This window comes from Mus caroli, unplaced genomic scaffold (genome assembly GCF_978045245.1).
Source record: "Mus caroli unplaced genomic scaffold, Mus_caroli_1 scaffold_14, whole genome shotgun sequence".
NCBI lineage: Eukaryota > Metazoa > Chordata > Mammalia > Rodentia > Muridae > Mus > Mus caroli.
This window is the reverse complement of record NW_028227269.1, coordinates 93,833,583-93,856,835: the sequence shown is the minus strand read 5'-3', so window position 1 is coordinate 93,856,835 and position 23,253 is coordinate 93,833,583. Positions and strand designations below refer to the sequence as shown.

General features: G+C 39.2%; 1 protein-coding gene across 2 annotated transcripts in view; it reads right to left on the bottom strand.

Annotated features, from left to right (window-relative positions):
* Window positions 1-500: 500 nt before the first annotated feature.
* Window positions 501-23,253, bottom strand: part of Flrt2 (fibronectin leucine rich transmembrane protein 2) — a 92,565-nt gene continuing 69,812 nt past the window's right edge. For both annotated transcript variants that reach the window (XM_021179181.3, XM_021179183.3), the window contains exon 2: window positions 501-6,562. In XM_021179181.3, coding sequence (XP_021034840.1) covers window positions 4,188-6,170 — 1,983 coding nt within the window. In that variant the 5' untranslated portion in view covers window positions 6,171-6,562 and the 3' untranslated portion in view covers window positions 501-4,187. The remainder of the gene's footprint in view (window positions 6,563-23,253) is intronic.

Here is a 23,253-nt window from a genome sequence, read left to right as displayed (position 1 = left end):
TAACAGATCATCAGAGTTACCCGTTCAGAAATGTCATCCTAGGAGGGTATACAGTGGTGGTGCCTCATTTTGCCATAAGTAGTTACAAATCTCACATCCCATAGACACCTTTACAAACATTCCAATGTATGTGTATGCATGGATTTGCATGTTTTATATTAATTTTAAAATGCCTGTTGCTATGGTCTTGGTTTGTGCTCTTCTCGTGGATGTGCAGCTAGAAAATCAAATACTATAACAAAACAGCCTGGTTTGCTAAAACAGTATTATACTGTGTACAAAATGTTTCCCCCACAATCAGTGAAAAGCATCGCTGTTGCCAACTATTCTTTCAATCCTGCTGATTAAACTGGAAAGGGGTGTAGATACAGCTTCCTTTCCTTGCTTACTTTAACTTTTAAAACAGCAAAGTTTGACAAGGCTAAGAATTGAGAGTTGTTTTGTGTGAATACTATTTTTGTGTTGGGAACTCTTCTGTTTTGCTTTCCCATTCAGTTGGGAAAAAAAAAAACAAAAAACAAAAACAAGTTAAGAGCTGATATGTTATCCTCAAGTTCTAAAGCAACATCTAATATCCTCTTTTGATAGGTCAGAGATAAATGCTATAAACAAAGACATCAATGGAGATTAACCACTTCATTGTTCAAAGCTGCAGGGGACACTGCAGCTGAAGTATGCTGATCCAGTGTGGCACCTGCCTCTGAATTAAACAGTGCTGCCTTGTGTTTGGAATAGATGCTCCCCTCACATGAAGAGCTACGTTTTCTCAAGGGGAGAAGGAAGTTCTGGCTCTGTGCCATGCCTTAGACCATTATGACCTCCATTGTTCAAAAAAAGAAAAGCCAAAGGTGTAATATTAGCTATGCCATTAATACATTTTTATCAAAAAGTTGATATTACAGATTTTGTTTTTACTCTCAAGAGAAAATGTCTAATATTGTATCAACAAACATCTGGAAAATTACAAATAGCATTATTTGCCACAAGGGAGGATTTTTTTCCACTTATATCATCATTAAGCAGGGAACACTCTTGTCACGCTTGTCTGTGATTGACGCTTGTGTTGTACTACCTGTCCAATGCATATGGCAGTGTTTAAGTGAAACCCAGAACCTCCCCAGGGTCAAATGCATCTCGATAAGCAAAAATGTATTGGTGATCTCCTTCCGTTTAACTACCAATAACATCTGTATGATCATGCTTTGCTTTGCCTTTTGCAACGTCCTCTGTGCAAATAAAGTTACGGGGCAGACAAGGGGTAGACAATATATGGGATCAACTCAACTTTGACTTTTGACTTAATTACCTCAAAATAAGTAATGATGAGGCTTAGAGAGGACCAAAATCAGAGCAGATGTAACTGTGGAATGTAGTCTCCTGATTAAAGATGACAGCCAAAATGTCATCCAGTAAGGACTGCTGGCAATTTGTTTTGTTTTGTTTTGTTTTTTTCAAATTTTGATATGCTAGTATAGATTCCATGAGGTGATTTCTAATCTGATGTAGGCGAGTCCTTCAAGCACAGTACGATGGATAGGTATCTGATTTTCATGGTAGATGCCCTTCCCATGTTGTTTATGAGATCAAATTAAAGACTCGGTTTCAGAAATACCTTCTACCAGAGCAATTTTGAGAGCACCCTAATTGTTTCACATGACTGACCCTCCCCAGTACCACTTGGACTCCCAATAGTGTTGTGGACACCATACAATATTGTGGGAATCTCTCCACTCTCGTTCCTCTTGGGACAAAGAAAAGACATTTCCATAGTCCCAAATACCACTGAGAGTTAAATATGCAATATCAAGAGACAATAATGATTTTCTTCTTATATAAGAAAATAAAAATCCTCAAAATAATCAAAGTACCATTATATTTTCAGCACACAGTTTTACCTACAAAGTGAGAGGCACGAGGACATTGAAAGGGAAACATCCAGCTACCACACAGAGCCCCACATTACTGCCCTGGTTTTAGATGATGTAACGCTACACTGATCATTGTTCCAGATGGTCTTATCCCTTTACTGTGTGAACCTACTTTTACAGAAACCAACAGCCCAAACCCTTGAGCTAATAGACTAAAGTGGAAACCCGAGTCATTTTAGAATTAATTAAATTAATTCATAACTATGTTCAGGTCTACTGACTGCACAGTTTTAATGCTTTTGTCTATAACATTATCACTGCAGTTATATTTTTCTGCCTATTCTGAGGGATGAGGGAGATTAAAACATATAAGTTGGGGTATATTATTAACGAAAATAAAGCTCTCACTATAAAGAAAAGCTTGCATAGCATTGTATACCTAAATTTTACAAGAAGACACATCACAGTTTTATTTTGCTTAGAGAGAGAGAAAGCAAGAAGAGGATTACATTGATTTCATGGGTCTCTAAAGTGGAGGATGATGTTAAAGGAGCAGAGAATGAAATGCCTAAAAGTGGCTTTGAGAAAAAGTCCCCACGGGTGAATTTCTTTAGACAGTATATATGGTCTATAGCCCTTCTACACCTATGTGATGTCAAGAATTAGGATAAATTATGCATGTTTCCTGAAAATGGACTTGCTTCAAAAATATCTAGCATCAACCATTAATGTACCTCTCTCCTACCATGCCCTCTGCTTTTAGCCCTAGTCTGCCATGATTTGGGGAAACTTTCATTCTCTGACTTACTCCTTTTCATGGGTAGTTTTTTACCAAAGGATTAATTATCATTCCATAATTACCAAATTAGAGGAATATCCACAATCTAAAAGAAACAAATGGAATTTCCATGTGGAACAGGAGCAAAGTTAATTCAAAATGAAAATATAGTATTGCTTTTAACAATACGCACTGTTTTGGCGAGCTTGGGTGCCTTCACAGAATCATTGGCAAGGAATGGTAATATGGGCTTTGATATGCAAAAATACACCAAGAATATTTTGTGCAACCAAAATTTGCATCCATATTTTTCTTTGAAATATTCAGTGGGGGCATGGGGCAAAGATGGCATATACAACTTAATTACAAAAAAATATATGCAAGATGATCGGAAGACAAGAATTTGAGGGAGAATATAGGTATTAATTCAAGCTATTTCAACGTGATACAGAGTCCATTGACACAGTGAAAGAGAACCACCAATATTTTTGTCTAAATGTCATTAGTACTTTTTAAATCAACACATTACGGTAATAGATTCTGAACACTGCTCCTTTGTTGGTCTAAATATCATGTTGATATAGCCTCAGTGAATATACCCAAATAATTTTTGTTATCAAAAATAATTGCATTCAATATAATTCTTCCCATTATTTTTATTAGCCTCTTCTAAAAAATTATTCTAGAATATAACTCTGTTGGATAGGATTCAACCTGACATGTGATTTGAACAGTGACAGTTTTAAGGGGAATTTTCTTGCTAGAACTGATCATACTGGTTCCTGAAGACAACAAGAATGAGACTCAGGTTTCCAAACTGTTATCACGTAAGGCCAGGGAAGCCTGAAGAGTGATGTTCAAGTTCACAGTCAGAAAGCCAACCTTGGGGCTTTAAGGACATTTCAAATCTCTCAGTTTCCTTGATTTGGTCAAGTAGGCCTAACTTATCTCATGGGAACTGGCTTCCTCATGATGTTCTAGTTCCTGCATTCAGTCAGACTGGAGTAACTTCCTCAATTATTATATTATAGATTTTTTCCCCACAAACTGTGTCTTCCAGGAGGTATAGAAAACATAGAAATAACTAGGCCATTCTTTCTTTACTCAAACTATCCCTCTTACTCTGATGAGCCCACCTGACATTATCCTTTCATATGACTATCAGCTCTAGGAAAGGAATCTGTACTGACAGCCTCAACAGCGAAGTGGTTAATCTGCATCTTAAGGATGATTCGCTCATTCTTCTGCCTTGGCATCGGGTTCTCATTGTACAACCCCGTACAGTACTTCAGCAACATTTTTTTTTAATTTTAAAAAGCAAAGAGTTACAAAACTGTTTGTAATTAACTTGAAATAGAAAAGATAGCACTTTTTTTTTAAATCCCATTATATAGTACACCGTATAAATTACAGAGTATTCAAATGCACAAATGCATCTGGGTAACATTTATCAAATGTAATTTGCGTGTCTTTATGTGCACACGTATGTGTGTTTTTGAGAGTTTGTTTGTCCACCATTCTAACACTGGACCTCTAGGCCGTTACGTATGGCAATGCTCTAGATCTGGCACACTGCTGTTGCAGTATCTCATGTTGTTGGGGATGTGGCAGTCTGTGTAATTAATGCCCCCATTTGGGGTATAAATGGGCTGCAGTCTGAAATCTCCTTTAAGGAGCTGATCGTTATTTAAGGAGACAATCTGAAAACTTGTTTCTGTCATCTCCAAGATGGAGTTGTCTTTTTTGGTACCCGCTTCACAATAGTCGTCTTTCCGTCGGCCCCGGTTGTATTTCCACTTCTGGGAGGTGTAGCGTCCCTTTTTGTGCATGTGCCAGCAAAAGACACTGAGCAAGACAACGAGCACAAAAATCACCGCACCCCCAATCAAGCCTGCGAGCAGAAAAGGGGAGCCCATACTGTGGGAAGTCGTCTGCTCATGGCTCGAAGCAGTGTTGCTGCCGTTGTTCAAATAAGAGGCATGGGTGGTAGCCTCGGAACAGATGGTATCTTCCACAGTGCGGTAGTTGAACGCATCCAGCGGCACTAAACAAATCCTATACGTGGACCTGGGCTCTAAATTAACCAAGCTCAGGTGTTGCTTCTCACCACTGACAATTCGTTCCTGAACGATGCCCCCTACGAGACTGTGGCCCATTTTCACCCATGTCAGTTTGTAGGCCATCACAGTAAAGAGAGACAGCCAGCTGACTTGAATCGAAGTATCGTTAACAAAGTGGATGGAAAGTTGGATCCTTTCAGAAATAGGTGGGGTCGCTCTTTCTCTGCCATCCCAGTCGGGGATGGTGGGAAGTTTCGATGGGGTAGGAGCTGGAGGCACAGAGCCTCTGCTGGGGCTTGGAACAGAGAGAGTAGGAGACTGAGTTGTTGGAGAAACGGTACTTGGAGCTGGGGTAAAGACAGGTAGGCCAGGAGTCGTGGTGGGACAAGACAAAAGATTCATATTCAACTCCCTGACAGCCATCCCGCGGACTTGCTCAGGACCTTGGCACATGAAACCACGCACATTGAGAGAAGAAGGGATATATTTGAGCCATTCTGTGACCCATTTAATGCTGCAGTCACAAAACCAAGGGTTATTCCGCGCAGTGAGTTGTTTCAGGTTGGAGAGATGATCGAAGACTCCTTGAGTTAACATTCGTAGCTGGTTGTTGGATATATCTAGCCTTTCCAGCTTACGGAGGTTTGCGAAGGCTGTCAACGGGATATGGTTTATCTGGTTATCCTGCAAGTAGAGCCTGATCAGATGCGTACCTGGGAGATCAGGAGGTGGGTGGGAGAGCGAGTTCCGGACTATAGAAAATTCCTTGAGCTTGGTGAGATGACTGAAGGTACCCTCAGCAATGCCCTTGTTGGTCAGAAGATTCCCATCCACGATCAGGCGCTCCAAGCTTGTGAGGTTCTGAAAGGCCATGTCTGATATGACGGCAATTCGATTTTCATCCACTCTCAGCTCTTGCAGGTCTACAGGAAGCCCAACAGGCACGCTACTCAGGTGATTCTTCGATAAAAACAACAGTTTGAGGCTAATCGCCTCCCGGAATGCTCCGTCTTCTACTCCCACTGTAGATATGGAGTTGTCGTCAAGGTGGAGTTCTTCCAGCTTGAGGAGCTGAGCGAGAGCAGCCCGTGAGATGGTTTGAATGTTGTTTTCCTGCAGATGGAGAACTCTGACATTCTTGGGAAGGTTCATGGGGAACTCATCCAACTGGTTGCCATAAAGGTAGACCGTGTGCACTGACTGTACATTGTGCAGCTCTGCAGGAAATCCAGCATTATTAATTTGGTTGTTGTGGAGGTAGAGTACGGTTACGCCCTCCGGGATCCCAAGAGGCACTGAGGTCAAGCTTCTCTCGTTACAGTAGACAAAGTTCCTGTCACAGCGGCATACACTAGGGCAGGCCAGGAGTTTTGACACTTGTAAGTAGAGTCCCAGGGAAATGATGAGCCAAAATTTGAGGATAAAAGCCCCACGGCCGGGCCACTTTGTAGTCTGTAGGCCCATTTCTGGAGGACAGAAATAAAATGCAACGTGATGGGGGAAAATAAATCAAAAATAAAAGCACAACAAACAATAGCAAACACCAGAAAGCAAAATCAAAATGACCGGACCAGGTTCTGTCAAAGTCTAGAACTTCTATTAGAGGAAATGATCTGAGGGAAGATGGTAACACAATCTTTCTGATGTCTTCAGTCTGATCTGCCTAGGTTGCCCTCATGCAGTGGTCCTCCATGTGCAAAAACAACTCAACAGGAAGGATTTTCGACACAAGCAAAGAGTGATGCGAAGTACTGTTAAGAGAAGTCCAGCCAGGCAGGCAAATCTTCTTTCTTCTATAGAAAGTCAGGCCAGTGGAGAGCAGCCTAGGAATGTCTTGGTTATGCAGAGTCTGTAATCTGTAATAGAAAAGAAAACATAGCAGTCAGTAAGTGAAGTAATAGAAGAAATATTTGCTACATCTAACTCCTGGAGCAAAACTCTGACTGGGGCTAAAGTAAGGGGAGCCAGGTTGGCAGGAGGTGGCATTATAAATGACAACAGTTTAGTTGAAAGATATTTAAGAAAGAAATGTTTGTTGTACAAAATCTTCCAAAGGAGATAGGACTATTATAGTTTATTGACAAAAATCCTAGGGATATTTTATACCCCAGTCAGTATTTTCAGATATCTGTCTGCATATACTGACAGGTAAGTGCAAGTGACACGCTGTTGGATACATGGTGTCTGTCAGTGAAGATTACTTGAAAGCTCTATTGTTTTGGATGGCAATCTGAAAATGACAGGGAGTCCTGCAGAATTATCAATTGTACAAATGCAAAATGGGTACTAAGCCATTTAAAAATGCATCCTTAAGAAATTCTCCCAAATGTATTGTATTGCTAAACATAATTACTGTGTAATATTTTAGATATGGTAGGAGAACTGAAAATATGTTAATTTCTATCTCCTGCAAAATAGATTTTCAAAATCTTGTATAAATGAGTTTGTGATTAATGGAGAATTCCAGAGAATGCACAATAAAGGTCAGGAAGTTGGGGGGAAGGTCAGAAGAGAATAAGAATAACCTGAGACAAATCCTTCCTTCCACTTTTTCCTACTAACACACACACACACACACACACACACACACACACACACACACACTCTCGCGTGGAATAATTATTCCCCTTTGTGATAGTTAACATTATGACTACATATAACCAGTATCACTAAAAATATCACACATATTTCCCCCCAATACCCAGAAGAAACATAACTGAAGAAGTAAGGCAAAGAAATCTCTTTTCTACCTGCTCCACCTTTTCCCCCTGTAGAATAACTTAAACTTGTTTTCCAGGAGACTGACCAAACAGCAGTATCAGGAAAATTTCTACTTAGACATTCTCTCCCTTAGAATGTCTAGGTATAAAAGAGATAGGCCATTGTGATTGTCCTATGAGTTGCCGAGCCGGAAAATGAGAATGAATTTTGTTTCAATGTGACCACCTTCCAGTGGGACAGCACTTTCTTGCCTTTACAGAAGGACTTTTACCAAGTTTTGAAAGGAGAGAAGCTGCAATTAAGGCAGTGAATGTAATCCAAGGATAGGATTCATGCCTTCCTTGCTCCACAATGTGTTCCATCTGTTTTTATAGAGAGAGGGAAAAAAAGTTAATTGAAAGGTGCCAGATTTGATTTCCCTGCAAAGTAAACTAACATGATAGGACACGGCTGGCTGCAAGGCCCTCAATTCTCACCAACAGGGAGATTGAAACAACGTGTATCCACAGCAAAGAGGCTCTGCTTGAAACTATTTCTTTAGCTATCGTTAGACTTAAAATGTACAATTTGAAAATAAAAAGGAGTACTGTCAGTGTTATCTAAGTATCAAAGATAATATGCACTTATTCTGTAATTTAAAGGCAGAAAACAAAATTAAAAAAACCAATCAAACACATAAAGACATCAAAAAGACCTCAAAACACCAACTTATTAGAACTTTATAATATATAATTACTTATTACAACCTAAAACCTGTTGGAATCTTGGAAGCAAAAAGGATATTCTCAAAAGTTCTCTTTCCCAAACAAAACCAATCTTAATTCAAGAGCGAGCAGTCAAGGAGGTTGTAGAGATGGCTAGAATGTCCTCAAAGCACGTGAGCAGGAACTTGAGTTTAGATCCCAAGAAGCTATGTAAGAAGCTGGCACACTGTTAAACATCTTTAATCCCAACACTGCTGCTGTGGAGACTGAGGAGCCCTGGGGCTTGCTGAACAGTGATTGGCAGTAAATCCCTGAGCAAGCTCACTGAGACCACTTATCTCAAAAGAACGAGAAGAGTATTTAAGGACAATTCAGAATGCCAACGTTTTGGCTTCTACACATATACATATATTCATACAAAAATATATGTACACACAGACAAACAAAAATGTACATATAAACAAGAAGATACACATAAAAATTGTAACTATTCAGAAGTATGTTTTGAATCTGAAACATTCCTTTCAGAAGAAATCTCTCTATATGCTTATAGATTATACAAATGGAATACACACACAGACATACAAGGACATACAGACATACACACAGGCACACAGAGCAGATACACACACACACACACACACACACATTTATTTATTTATAACACTTTAAAGACTCTGACTCCAGAAAATAACCTCAATTCCAATTTTACATGGAAATCATATCTCCTAGGCATGAAAGTCCAGTGGACTCATTGGCATTCTGTATTCAATAGACAATTTTTACCTCAGTGAGTAGTGCAAAAGTCCAGGAGGAATTTGCAGGCTTATTTGTTTTCAGAAGAGCACAATTTCATAAAGTAAAAACATTATTTGTTATATCAATTTTGTTTATCAATTTTAATATCTGAGTTATTGTTTGTATATGTGTGTATGGTATGTGTGCATATATTTATATTTGCATGCATGTTCTAAACATGTATGCAGAGCAGTTGACAAGGACATATTTGTGTAAAGCCCTGATTTTAAAGTCACTTGAACCTAGAGCTTGATACTTGCTGGCTTGCCGGCTTGCTAGGAGGATCTCTTGGTTCTGCCTCCTCTGCACTCGAATTATAGGTGGGCTGCCACAGTTATCTGACAGTTATATTGGTTCCATGGATTCAAAATCAAATTGTCCCAATTAAGGGACAAATCAATTACCTACTGAGCTGTCTTCCCAAACCAAACGTGAATTTTCTTCTCTTATCCAACCAATATTTGTCAAAGAGAATGAGAACCCAGCTGTGGTTAAACTTTGGTTAGACTTGATAACAAGAGTTAATAATACAGCTTCAGGCCACTTAAGACTTGAGACTGCTATCCTATTGTGTAATCGACCTATTTGTTAAAACTGCCTCAAACAACAAGAGCAGCAACAGAAGCCAATATAACAACCAGCCTTACTGGTCTTGAATTTTCCATATGGTCAGCTTTTACAGCCTAAGTAACTGCATAGTTTTAATCTGAAGTCACAAACTCTTGCAAGCTCCCAAGTAGAATTATGCATATATATCATTGGCTGAATGCAACAAATTCAGATGTTGAAAGGAATCTTCTAAAAAGAAATCTACCATAAATGCTGGATACAACATTTATGGATATTGGTTGATAAACAATGACATTTATAGTACTGTTGCCTGAGTCAGTTGAGATCATTTGATGGGAATGACTTAATCTCTTGTAAAACTCTGTAAAAGATGTTTATTAATTTATCTTGTTCTTTCCACATGTGATGCTTTCCGTCCTGCTCAGTAAAGAGAAAGCAAAGCCCTTTGGAACAGACACACATAGACACAAGGTCATACAACACACACACACACAGAAGAAACAGATGCACAAGGCAGTCTTAAGGCAGGCACAGATTCAGATTCACACATCAGATGGACAGATAGACAGACAGAAGACATGGACAGGGAAGATGAGATGAAAAAATTCAAATATGGATTCATTCTTGGCTAAATAAGTCCGAGAGGAAGTGATTTTATTTACTTCATTACTGTAACACATATATAGTATTGGTTACTCTGAGTTAATTACTGACATGCTTAATTCACATTAAAGGGACCATGCAATTTTGACCTAGCAGAGTTTCAAGTTTAGACAGGGGAAGGAACGTGTAATCAGGAAATTAGCAAAATATTTCAAGAGCTGTGAGGTTATGATACCCAGAAATTTGGCACTTTGCAATGGTCTCTAACCTAATTCATGGCATATCTGGAAAAACAAACAACAAAAATTGAACAACCAACAACACAAGTGTGAGGGACGGAGGGCTGGTTCTGAAGGGCAGGAGGCTCATGGCCAGAGTTCATCTAAAAAGCCTGTGCTATGAGTGCAGACGGCCTGAGGCTTGAACTAAGGTATAAAATCCAGCTTAACCTGGAGAGTGACTGAAGTTTCTATAGCAGAAGATTTTCTCCATCTCTTTATTGTCCTTTTAGAATGTAATAAAAATTACAAAATTCATTCTACAGTTCATTTACAAGTATTTAAAAGTCCATGACAACAAATGCTTTATAAAATGAACTCAAAATATAGAGAGCAAACATTTCTTCCCTTACTCATATGAATACTGGTTGGAATATGACCCTCCCATAGCCCACAAAACTGGATTGCAAATAATGGCTATATAGATCTTTAAGGGTACAAACAGAAATTTGCATGGACAGTCAATAACAGCACAGCACCAAAAGGCAGAATGTACAACTGCTGATTGGAGGCAAGGAGAACATGATCCAGCCAATCTCTTAACGAGGACAGTGACAACAGCAGTTATTCTAGGCTACTGTAAGTTAATTTAACTCTTTTCATAGGAACTGAGATTCAACACATATGAATTACGCAAAAAGCTTTCTGCACATTTCTGCCAGAATGGTGCCTAAGAAGTGGGTTTTTTAAATTAATTCCAGAAGGCTGGATTCCAGGAGCACTTAATAAACTCAGACTATAAAAATCATAGAACAGAAAATAAGAATTGTCAATAAGCACTGCCAATTGCATCACATAATGATACCAGGACAAACCTAATAAAACCTTAATGGTTCCAGAGCTAGTTATACTGGCTCGATTGTGATAGGACAGCATTGGCTATCGTGGTACAAAAGAGAAAATGGGTTGGGGGATGTAGACCAGTTGGTAAGTACTTGCCTAGCATGTACAATGTTCTAAGTTCAATACCCATCCCCACATTAACTGGCATGCTGATGCACACCTATAACTCTAGCAACCAGATCAGCAGTTCAAGGTCGCCCTTGGATACACAGTGAGATCCAGGCCAAGCTAACTCACAAGAAACCATTTGTTGGGACAGAGGTTGCTAATCTGAATAGAAACTGTCTTAGAAAAGCTTTCCAGGTTCATATTCCACTCAGGCAATGTGTGGAATGCAGCAATTTGAACATAAATCAGACCCTTGCAGGTGTAGCATCCACACTGCCAGCCAGCCTAGAAATGATTTCCTTGCAATCTGGAATCATTAAGGTAATTTAGGGATCGAACACACAGCTCTTCACTCTGCAGCATAGGTTATAGGTACTGTGATGTCACAATAGAGATGTCCTGGTGGCACTGATCACGATGTGCTATTAGGAAGGGGGTTTGAAAGCATAGTAGAACACCCTGTCCCTCATCTTGAAATTATGCTTTCTCCTTTTAAACTACACCATGAGGTGAATATTCTTTTCTGAAACAGAAAAGGAAAATGAAAAAAAAAGTACCAGAGAGGAAAGAACGATGATGAAGGAAAGGATATAGTTTAAGCACTGGACAATTTCCTGACTCCACTAATTCTAGATCTGAAAACAGTAAACATAAAAAATAAAACCTACTCTAGCCAAGCACAGGTTCAGGGTGGTGGTGGTGAACCTGTGGGGGGGGGGGGCTTAAGAGGTTTTTCTCCTGTGGTTTCCAATTAGTTCCAGTGGTAGAAATAATCTTAGAACCAACAGCCACCATGACAGAGTCAGATACATAGAATCTGAATACACATTCACTACTGCCACCTGCCTGCCTCATTTCACTGAGAGTTTCAAGGGATCATCTTATGATAGCTGTAACATTGGGGGCCTCCAGGCACTGAGCACCTTGCACATTAACCACGCAAGTTGGTTTGAGCTAGCAGTTAGAATGACCAGCTGCCTTAATAGATGTTCATAAGACACTTTCTGGTGACCACTGTCAAAGCTGAGGATTATAGTCATGTAAAGCAAAGTGCAGAAGGAGAAATTGGAAGGAAGAACAAATAGACTACAAAAAGGCATGGCGAATATAGGATGGCCTTCCTATAACTTATTACTATAAACATTCTACTCCATGTTAAAGGTAACTAGATATGCACATTGTGTGAATTTCCCCCAGTTAACTAAATTTAACCACTTGTGAGTGCATCCATCCAGATATTCCTTCAATAACTGCTTTCATGGCATGTGTACATTGTGCCCTTCTATCTCTCAACAGTAATGATGGAGATGGTTTGGCATTTTGAAAGACCAGTGAGTTTGGAGTCAATCAGAATCGGATCTGATCTCAGGTCATCCACTTTCTAGGAGCAGGATGATGAAGCCCGGTTTCACTTTGGATAGGCCTCTGCTTACCATGTAGAGGCAACAATCAGCTGTGTTTAAAGAACACTGTGGAAGATTAGATATGGAAAAGACAACCTGAGGACAGCAGTAATTAAGCAAAAAAGTATGCTGGTTTAAGAGAGACAGAGAGGGAAAATGTACGGAGCCAGGGGTTAGTGAAGAGGGCATATAAACCCAATCAGCATTTTCATTTACTCTGTGTGTTAACATGAGCAGTTGCTTTCACCTCTGTAACTCAAACATTCTAGGGACATCTATAGGAAAGAGTACAGCCATCTCTTATCATCAACACACAGAAAATGATGCTCACTATGTTGAGTTTTTTTTCTCAACTATTAGTTTAGACAACAATACTTCCCACACCACAGAGCATCTGTTTCTTGTTTGACAAGGGCACTTCTCTAAAATCCAGTCAATCTCATTTTCCTTCTTCCATTCCCTCAATACCGATTTTCCCTTTGATGTTATACATGTACCTATTCCTAGCTACCAGTGATGCAGATGTATGGACATATGGAATAGCTGATCAGTGAATAAGAGACTTGGTGAGAGTGTGAGTACAGACATGAGCTACTGGGCCTTGTTTCTCCATGGAGGCTGGTCAGATTTTTATCTTGGCTATTACCCCAGAATCTGTATATGGCAAGTATTTAAGAACTGCTTACAAAAAGTAAACAAATTAAAGAATGACCTTCAGGTATTGCTCCATTTAAAGAGACAATCTGTAAGCCTTTGCAACATCTTCAATCTGAAGTTCAATGAGAAATCACAAAGATAAGATTTAAAAATGGATTCTCAGAGTTTTAAGCTACCCTAACCTATTCAGAAAGACTAAGTGATAAAGATGGATGAATAGTCCCTGAATACTGAGGAAATAGGTGACCTGACAATAAGGTATAGAAAATGAATCTAGGCAAAAGCGTCAAATTGCTGCAGCACTGTGCTTGGTTTACAAATAGTACTAAATTATTTGGTCTTATTAACCTCGAAATAGGGTCAGGGTGAAACATTATTGAAAACTAGGTTGCTAATGAGGCACGTCATTACCTAATTCTTCAGTTCTATGAGGGCTGCGAGCTAAAATCAGGGAACTCTTCCGTGGTGCACTACAAAACATGTGTATTTCTGCTCACACAATGCCAGTAGTTTCTACATATTTACAGTACTACATTGAATTTCTAAATATTTACAGAAATACTTAGTATTTACAGAAGCTCATTGTTCAAGCAAGCTTTAGTTGTACAACATTTTATCATTCTGCATAATCAGTATCAATAAAAAATAGGCCAGTATCTTTGAGAGCTATAAAAAAGCCAAGGGGCTGGGAGGAAGAAAAACTGAATCCAAAAATATAAACATGGCCTACTTCTCCACCAAAATATTTCACCACACAGAATATACATATCAGAACAGAAAATCTTATGCCTCTTTCAGAAGGAGGATGGAGATTTCCATGAGCAATAAGGATTATGCACATGAAATAAAACTACATAGTGTCTATTTCCAGGCGACTTATTTGGTTTTGTGCCTCAAAAATGAAAAAAATGCATCACCTAAGTCCATTTTGGTCCTAGTCATGACTCGGGATGTAAATGGTATAAGAGTTCTTTCTGAATAGGTGTTTTTTACAGTGAGCACTCTCATCCTCAGAACCCTGTCGTGTTGAGATGTCAAGGCTACATTCTCGGCACTATTTCTGGATTTTGGGAATGAGAAGGGGAAGAAACAGAAGAAAGAGGGTTACTTACAAATCCTTGATTCTCTTTCATTCTCTCAAGGATGTTCTATCCCCAGAGCAAGAGAGGATATATGTTAAGATTATTCATCCCTAATGCTTAAAATAAAACCCCAGATAAGGGTAATCTGCATCATACCCAGAGAGGATGTTCAATGCACATAAGAAATTACCCAATGAAAAATATATTTTAAAAACACATAACTGATTATAGAAACCTCCATGCATATAGAGAGCAGGGAGAGGAAGAAGGAGAGCAGAGAGATATTGATATTTGTTTGAGAAATCACATAGATATTTAAACATGCAAGGAGAACCTTGCTTAGGTTATATACTGCTTTTGCATGTTACTGCAAATGCAAAGGGATAATCCTCCTGTCACTCATATTTATATGCTGCCAACAAGATTCAGCTATTTAATTCTAGAGGAGAGGAAAAGAGGAGAAGAGAAAGAAAGAATAAGAAAAGAGGAGAGGAGACCACATACACCCATGTCCACAAATGAAGAAACCATATCTTTACTTTTCTGTTTAGAACTCAGGCCACATTTTGGTTTGGGAGATATCTCCCAGGCCTGTGAGCATAAAGATACCACATCAGTTAAAATGATCCAAATCTCAAACACTCCCACAGACACACACACACACACACACACACACCACATACACACACACACACACACAGGAAGAGGTACACACACATTCACTTGAAAATATAGCTAAGGTTCATTTTTAATCTTTTTCAACCAGATGATGAGCACCCACTGTCTTCATTGCCAAATGTAAATGAAATGTGCACATCAGAGAGCAATGGGAAGTAAGAGGTAAGAAAATAGATTTGACCCACAGACAGTTATGAGGAGATCATTATATGCTTGCCTGAGACTGGGCTACTCATGCCTTCTTTAGCTTGGCTGCAATGCAGGCCCTGGTTCTGAGGAATACTGGAAGTAATCCACAAAATAAAGATCCTTTAGTAACTCCCAGCTTACCACAGTGTCTCCTCCACAGGCAAAGTCACAGACCGCCTGCTATTCTCGATCAAGCATAATTTGATGTGGTGAAGAAATTCTTAGGCCATCTTTCTTCTAGGCACAGGTTGATAAACACCATGGGGCATTTGAAAATTAGCTTTGGTGACCCTAATTATTAATCCAGAGTTTGGCAGGCTTCTTGAAGGCTGCCAGGGTAAGAATCTATGCTACCTCCTCTAAACAGAAGGAACAACAATGGGTCCTCATGGATCCCTTTCAATGGGGCAGGAGTCCACTCATGCTGTACCTCTTCCTTGGATTGCTCCTAGAGCCCTGTTTCCTTACTACGGATGAACTGGTCTTGGAGCCAGGCTGTGGATACTGAGACTACCTTGTTTCCTCCTTACTCTCGATCGAGAATTGTTTAGAAAGTTCAAAGTATAGAAATAATCCCAAAACTAGAAGAAGAAGAAGTTCAAACTGACCAGATTGGCACCCCTAGACAAGTGGTGTGCCCATATACGGGGCCTGGAATGTATAAAGTGGCATACTTGACTAAAGTCGGTAATTCCCTACCTAGACAGAATCTTAGGTACACAGATTCCATAATATCCTGTGTTAAACCTTTCTGGGCCTGGGTAGCTCGAATTATGATGTTTCTAGGCTTGTTGACAGAGGACGAGCAGAGGGCCTAGCTGGGGATTAGAGTGTGCGCCCAGACAGCTGGAAGAATAAAAGGCCAGTCATCAGTACGCTGCCAATTTTCGAGTCTGAACCTGCTGGTCTTTGAGAATTCTAATGTATAACTTGCCTGGCCTTCCAGGATGGTCTGAGACATAGGTCACCCATAGTACACAAACTATCTGCATACACATTTAAGAAGTTGGTTAATAAGGTTTGCAACTTTTTAATATTTCTATCACCAGCATACTTCTCTAAATATTTTTCACAAGAACTTTGCAAACCTCTCAGCTATTCTTTCTGATGGTAGGGTTATGGTGGTTCTGATGGCAGATATAATGTTTCTTTACCTCGTTACATGAAGAACAAATGGGCACAGTTATTGAATCAGTAGAAACGTCACTAAAGAATTTTGCTTCCTAAGCATATTTGCAGAGTGAGCAAAGCACAGAGACTTTAGAAAATGGCACATTAGTTAACTGCTAGAATTTCTAGCTCCTAATGCATACTAGAATTAAATAAAAATCCATTATCCATTCATGCATGCAAATTCATTTGTTGAATTCTTAACCTCTAATATTTTAAAATGGGGCTATATTTAGGGATAGAGGCTAATATCTCTGGTGTTGTTATAAAAAAATAGGAGAACAAGACGAAGATTTATACAAAAGACAGAGTGTGTCAAGGCACACAGGAAGAAAGTAAGGTCTTATGCAATCCAAGGAGAGGGCCATCAGAAGAAGCTAGTTCTGTCCATAGCTCTACTCGGGAATTTCGGCCCTCAAAATGAGAGAAAATAAGCTAACTAAGCCATAGTAACCTGATGGGTGGTGTTTTTTGTCATGGCAGGGTAGCTAACGCAGAGCTATGTATCTTCAGAATACAGCAACATGTGCAGAAACACATGACATATAAGAAATCAAAAGTCATCATCGCAGAGGATGATTAAAAAGCAGGCAGATTTAGCTAGGGACAATAGCAGAGTTCTAACATGCATAGGGCCATAGGTTAGTTATTCAACCCCTTGCTCTACCACAGGGCAAAAGAAACAACCCACGTGCACCCAATTCCCATAATAGGTCTTACAAAGCATGCATATATTCTACCTGAGCACAAGCTTTTCCACTTGATGCCCATTTTGCTCCTAATTTCGGCTGCCAGGCATCTCCTTAGAGCATTTTTTGTTCTAAGAGATGATGACTGTCATTTCTCAGGTACTTAGCAGTTCTAAGAATGTATCAACTCCCTCCAGTCCAGGACAGTGAGTTATGACTTCATATCTTCAATGACGAGCCATTAACAAAAATGAAAACTGCTGCTAAGTGTTCATTAAGATAAGTGATATCCGCTAACTCTAATTGCTTTCTCAGACCATGAAAATCACTGATGTACTTCGCTATTTTACTGACCCTCTGTACCAATAGCTTCCAACACTAAGTGTCTCTCTTAGAAGGGATAAATGCCAGAGAGACAGAAATAGGGTGGGACTTCCGAGGGGACAGTTGCTCAAACCCCAATTAGTGTCATTCCCATGTTAATGTGGTTCCATCGTGCCTGTACGACAGAGAACACAATACTGGGACTAGACTCTAGATCTTTGATGAGGGCAGTAAGCACTGGAGAATGAAAATAGGCTTTCGATGAGAAGAGTAAAATCACTTAGCCATGTGATATTGTTTGTGTCCCTCGAAAGATAGGAAGTAAAGAGAATAAAGGTCTATGAGGTGCCTCATCGGAGAAGAGTAATGAAAATGTACAGCATCATAGACCACCAAGCATGGAAGTAATCTAATATTACTGAGGACCCAGCATGATGAAAAAGGAACTGTATCACATGGCTGTGTGACACTTGACAACCGAACTCATCTTCCTGACAGGACTATGAAATAAGCATTACTAAGTTATCACCTTTGTGATGGAAACACTGAAGAGTCGAATATTTAGGTCACTTTTCTAAGGTAACGCAATTGAAAACTCCCTGCTAACATCTATGACCTGGAGGTTACCATGCCAACACTCTCCCCTCATGCCCTCAGTGAAATACATAGGCAAAAAGACACCATGAGCACAGGATACCAAGAATATATTCTTCTTGTGTCACTACCAGTACTCTGTTTACACATTTGTTTTTTAATCCGTTAGACCCACTTTTGCAGAGTAGGCTGACCTTAAACATAGAATTGTCATGTGTCAGCTTTCTTTGTGCAGGGATTGCAGTTATACAGCATAGCACTGGCCAACTATGACTCCTTTTGAAGGCTGAGCACCCTGCTTATCAGGAGTGCAAGACTATGCAATATCGCCCATATTATTATTTTTATTGTAGTCATATGATGGAATAATATTTTGGTAATGAAATAAAATATGGTTATGTGAAGGAGTTACTCATAAATGATAATGTAATTGGTTAGGTAAAAGGAAGAAAAAAGGAAGGAAGCAATAACTCCAACAGTTTCTGGTCCCAGTGTTCTGTTGTTGGATGAAAGGATGAAGAAGGACAAAAGGGTGGCCTGGAAGCATGGGCAGAAATCAGATAAACTTACAATGATACAGTAGAAATTGTATGAAACTTTCAAAGTAAATAATAGGAAGAAAACAATAAACACCAGCAATGTTTAAAAAAAATAACACTAAGTCAAAATACTGATGAATTGAGGTTATAGAGAGACAAGATAGAAAGAATCTTAAAATCTTCCTTCCAATATAAAAGAGAAAATGGTAAGAAAAGGAACCTCCATGAAAGGAAAAAACATTGCTGCCTCCTCAGACAGTACTTCCATGGGCAGACTGAAACCTGGGCTCCACCGCCTGGCAAGTTCCTGACAAACTCTGCACGTTTTATGTTTAAGCTGGCATTTTATGTTTATGTCTTCATTTTACTGAAGTAACTACCAACTTTGTCTGATATTAGGTAACCCGAATACAGTAGCAATATTCAAATGCATAAAATGCTTCTATAAACCCTAAACATTAGAGTCGTGGAGGTAAAACCCCTCGCAAATTATCCTACGATGAAGAGACCTACAATTACCAAAAGAGATTACAGTCAATCTCCACCTGTGTTTGTGGTTACTGTAAGAAAATCCCATGAGTTCAAGCCAAGCACTTGGCTCCATGACAAGTCTTCTTAGACCAAAGCAAGCATGCGAGAGGATGTGAGTCTTAACTGAGTCAGAAGGAAAGGCCCAGGATGGCATTAATGGAGAAAATGAAAATGTTGACTTCCAAGCACACACAAATCTCTATATCTGTATTGTGTATCAGGTTCAGTGCCTTCATGCCCCCAAAGGGCTATGTCTAGACAGTGATAGTTTCTCTGAGTCCTGAAGGAACCCTGGACTCTGGACAGAAGAGCCCTCCTGTCTTTGATAACTGCACGCACTGATAGCCAAACACATCTAAAACTTATCCCCCACTTTCCTGTTTTGTTTCCTAACTCCTGCATCTCAGCTCTTTGCAGACACACACCCAGTAAGGAAAAACCAGTCTTCCAGCCTTGCTCTGTTGGTATCCTTTTTTGAAAATAATTCTGTAGCACAGCCATGAACAACAGCTACTCAGAGCAACTTCATTTCTTTGGACCTACTTATTGATTCTATAGTTCGTCCAATTAACAAAAACAAACAAAAAAACAGTAAAATATCACATTGTTTGAGAAATACCGAAGTTTCCATTTGAAACTTTTTTTGTTGTAATTTTCCCATTGTTTCTCAATTTCTCCACTCATATCAATTTGTAAAAATAAATGCATCCCATAGTCGGAATTTATCCTTGAAGAATGACCTACCAAGAATTGCAATGTGGATGACATGGCCTACATACTAATCATGCATCCTTAAAGCCTGACCAAGCAAGAATGATAATGACCAACATATGAGGTAGGTGGTAAAAAGTCAAAAGATGTCAACGATAATGCTTTTGAAATATTTTAAAAATCCTTGGGAAATATAGCCTAGCTTAATAAGCAGAATTGGTACAACAGAGAAGATCCAAACATGTAGAAAACTCAGGGAAAAGAAAGCAAGGCCTGGAGAAAAGATATGAACTTGTTCTTTGGGTTCTGAATATTACCCAAATACAGATGTGTCCCTCAGCTTTCACGGGCGCGACTCACAGCTACTCATAAGTATGAAGCAACCTCCATTCCAACTGTAAAATGTGTGCTGCTTTTCCAACACCCATCTATAACAAACAACACAACACTCCACAACAACAGTTTTTAAACCTATGAAATAAGTAGAATGGCTTCTTAAGACATTGTAACTCATCAAAACAATGTAGAAAGCAACAGACATGAACATCCGTGAAAGAAATATAACTTAATAGAATGAATATAGCCAGCCCCAATTGCAACACAAGAAAAATATTTTGTTACTTGGAAATCTGTACAATTTGAATTGTTGATTTTTTCCATTCTTAGGTAAGAAATTAAATCTTTGCCAGGATAACACACTCACTCACACACACACACACACACACACACACACACACACACACACACACGCACGCACGCACACATGCATGCACACACATATTATATAATTGAAAAGGGAATCAGACATTTCTTATTGGTTCTTATCATGTCCTCATGAGAAAGCTTTCATTAGCAGTGAACAGTAGTCCAGAAAATTTTTGATGTGGTTCTCAATTATTCAATAAATCCTCTTGTTCTAGAAAGTATAATTGGGTATATCCCAACATCTGTAAAAACCAGTGCCCAGGAGTTCAACTTCACTCTTCTCTATAGTACAAAAGGACCTCTATGTCCTGTCCTCTGCAATTTATGCCAGCAGAATAACTGCATTAGTCAGTAAGTGAGCTGGTACGTGGACAGTGTATACCAAGCAGATGTAGGGAACACAGCAATAAAGCACTTCAACATCCCACCTATGTGTTATTTGGGATAAAGACAAAGATGTTCTGTAGGCAGAGCATCATGAATAGATGTACAAAACTGTACCCTGATCAAAAGAAGGAGATACTATTTGATTAGGGACATATGAAAGACAGGAGGGAAAGTTGCATGAGAGGGAAGTTGTGTTTGCCTGTTTACACGCTCCAATAAGTTGTAAGAAATTAACTGCAGATACCCTCTCCCCTGAAACACAACCCAAGAATGGGGATGCTATTAATCCAGAGTTATGGGAAATCTTTATTATCATTATCCACAGCAGCAAAGATCTCCACACAAAATCCCATGCCTGGAACGATGCACCATTTATTTGTGACATAAACAACTTGTTCTCCAATAAGTTGCCAGACCAATACAGTTGATGTGACAAAAGGTACTAATCTGAAAGTGTAGCTGATAAATTATAATTACACCCTTTATAGTTCATTCGTGAAAAATAATCAGAATTTTGCTCAAATTATACTTCTCTACCCTGAGTGCAGGATATCATTCAGTGACTCTCACTTTGAAAACTCCAAAGTTTTGAACAAATTCTGATGCAGTCAAAAGAAGCAGAGAATGTAATAAGTCCTGCTTTCTTCAATTTGTTCCTTGAAATAGAGGGTGCTTCTATGACATCAGAGGGGCCATCTCTCTTCCCCAGTGCAGAGAGAAGAACCAGGACTATAGTGGGACTCTTTCCACAAAGGAATCTAATCACACTAAAAGGATTATCCACAGGTTACATTAGCAACATTTTGACGCTGAAAAGGTGGACCAATACTTGACAAAACCTTATGGTCAGGAGATAGCACAGAAAATCATCAAACATATGTAATTCGAGAGAAATATATACATACTTATATTTGCATTTACTGTGTTTATGTATTCCCACAATATATCTGCGTAGACAAAATACTCTCAAATATCACTAATAAACATATATTGATAAATTTTATTCATATTTATATATGGTTAAAGAAAATGCATTTATAATGTCCAAGAATTATTGTTGCTTGAGACAATGACCCCATCTCTTAATGTGCAAGGACCATGGTAGAACTTGGAATTAAAATCTCCCATGTTATTAAATGAAAAAGTTCCCATTCAAGAGGATCTCTGCCTGGAGCAATGCAGTACCTCATTTAGTATTCTTTCAAAGTCATCCTAACCTCTGAAGCTTTACCAATAATGATGATTAGTATAGATCTAACATTTGTACACAACATGTTCACTAAACACTATCCTGATACACCTCATCAGATATTTCACAGTATCTTGGGAGCAAATATCATCACAGGTCTCCCTTTTTAAATAACAAAGCAGCCTTACCAAGGATTTGCATAAGCTGGGCTAGGCAGCAGGCAGCAGAGCTTGGAGTCAAGCCACAGTGTTTGTTCTTTCTTTTGGTCTGGCAGGATATTCAAGGTTTATTCTCTACACCATTTTTCTGTGGGACATGGCCACTAACGACAAATGCATGTGTTGTCTCTCATTAATGAGGGGTTCCCCTGTTTCTACAGGTGATGGGTGATAGTGGGGATTATTTTAAGCATATTAAGTCCGATTGTATCTCAGAATCCTTCTATAAAGGTCTGGCCAAATTTCATATTGAGTGTGACATACAAGTAATTCTGTCAACACTGGGACATTATTGCACCTCTCACAGAGCATCGCTCTCCTCTCCCTGTCTGCATCTCTATCCTGTTGCCTTTTGTGCATTTGGATTCCTGACTCAATAACATTCTAAGAATATAAAGTGGGAGGAACACGTATCATTTAGTTTTGAAAAGAATGGGGGTAAATTTGTCATCAGAAACATACCTAATAAGAACTTACAATAGACAAGTTACTGTAACGCAAAGCATAAGCCAAAGATGGAACCTCAGGTAAAGTCAACCTGGAGGATAAAGATGGTCATGTTTTCCCTGTTCTAAACCTCTGCATAGCACTAGAAGTTCACCAACTTCCCACCCAATTTTGACTTTGCATTTTTGTAAATTATGATGTCTTCTAGTCTCTAGTTCCAAAGAATTTAGCTTAGATCTACTGAATTAGCTATAGGATTATCTAATGTCTCATGGTCTTTGCCTTTCTCCTAGATTCAGAGGGGAGGTGGTCGCCTCTACTTTCCCTATCTTCACCCACCTGAAACCTTCTACCATGTTTTATCTTTCCATCTTCTTAAGTGCACCTGCCCAATTTCCAGTGCCTAAAC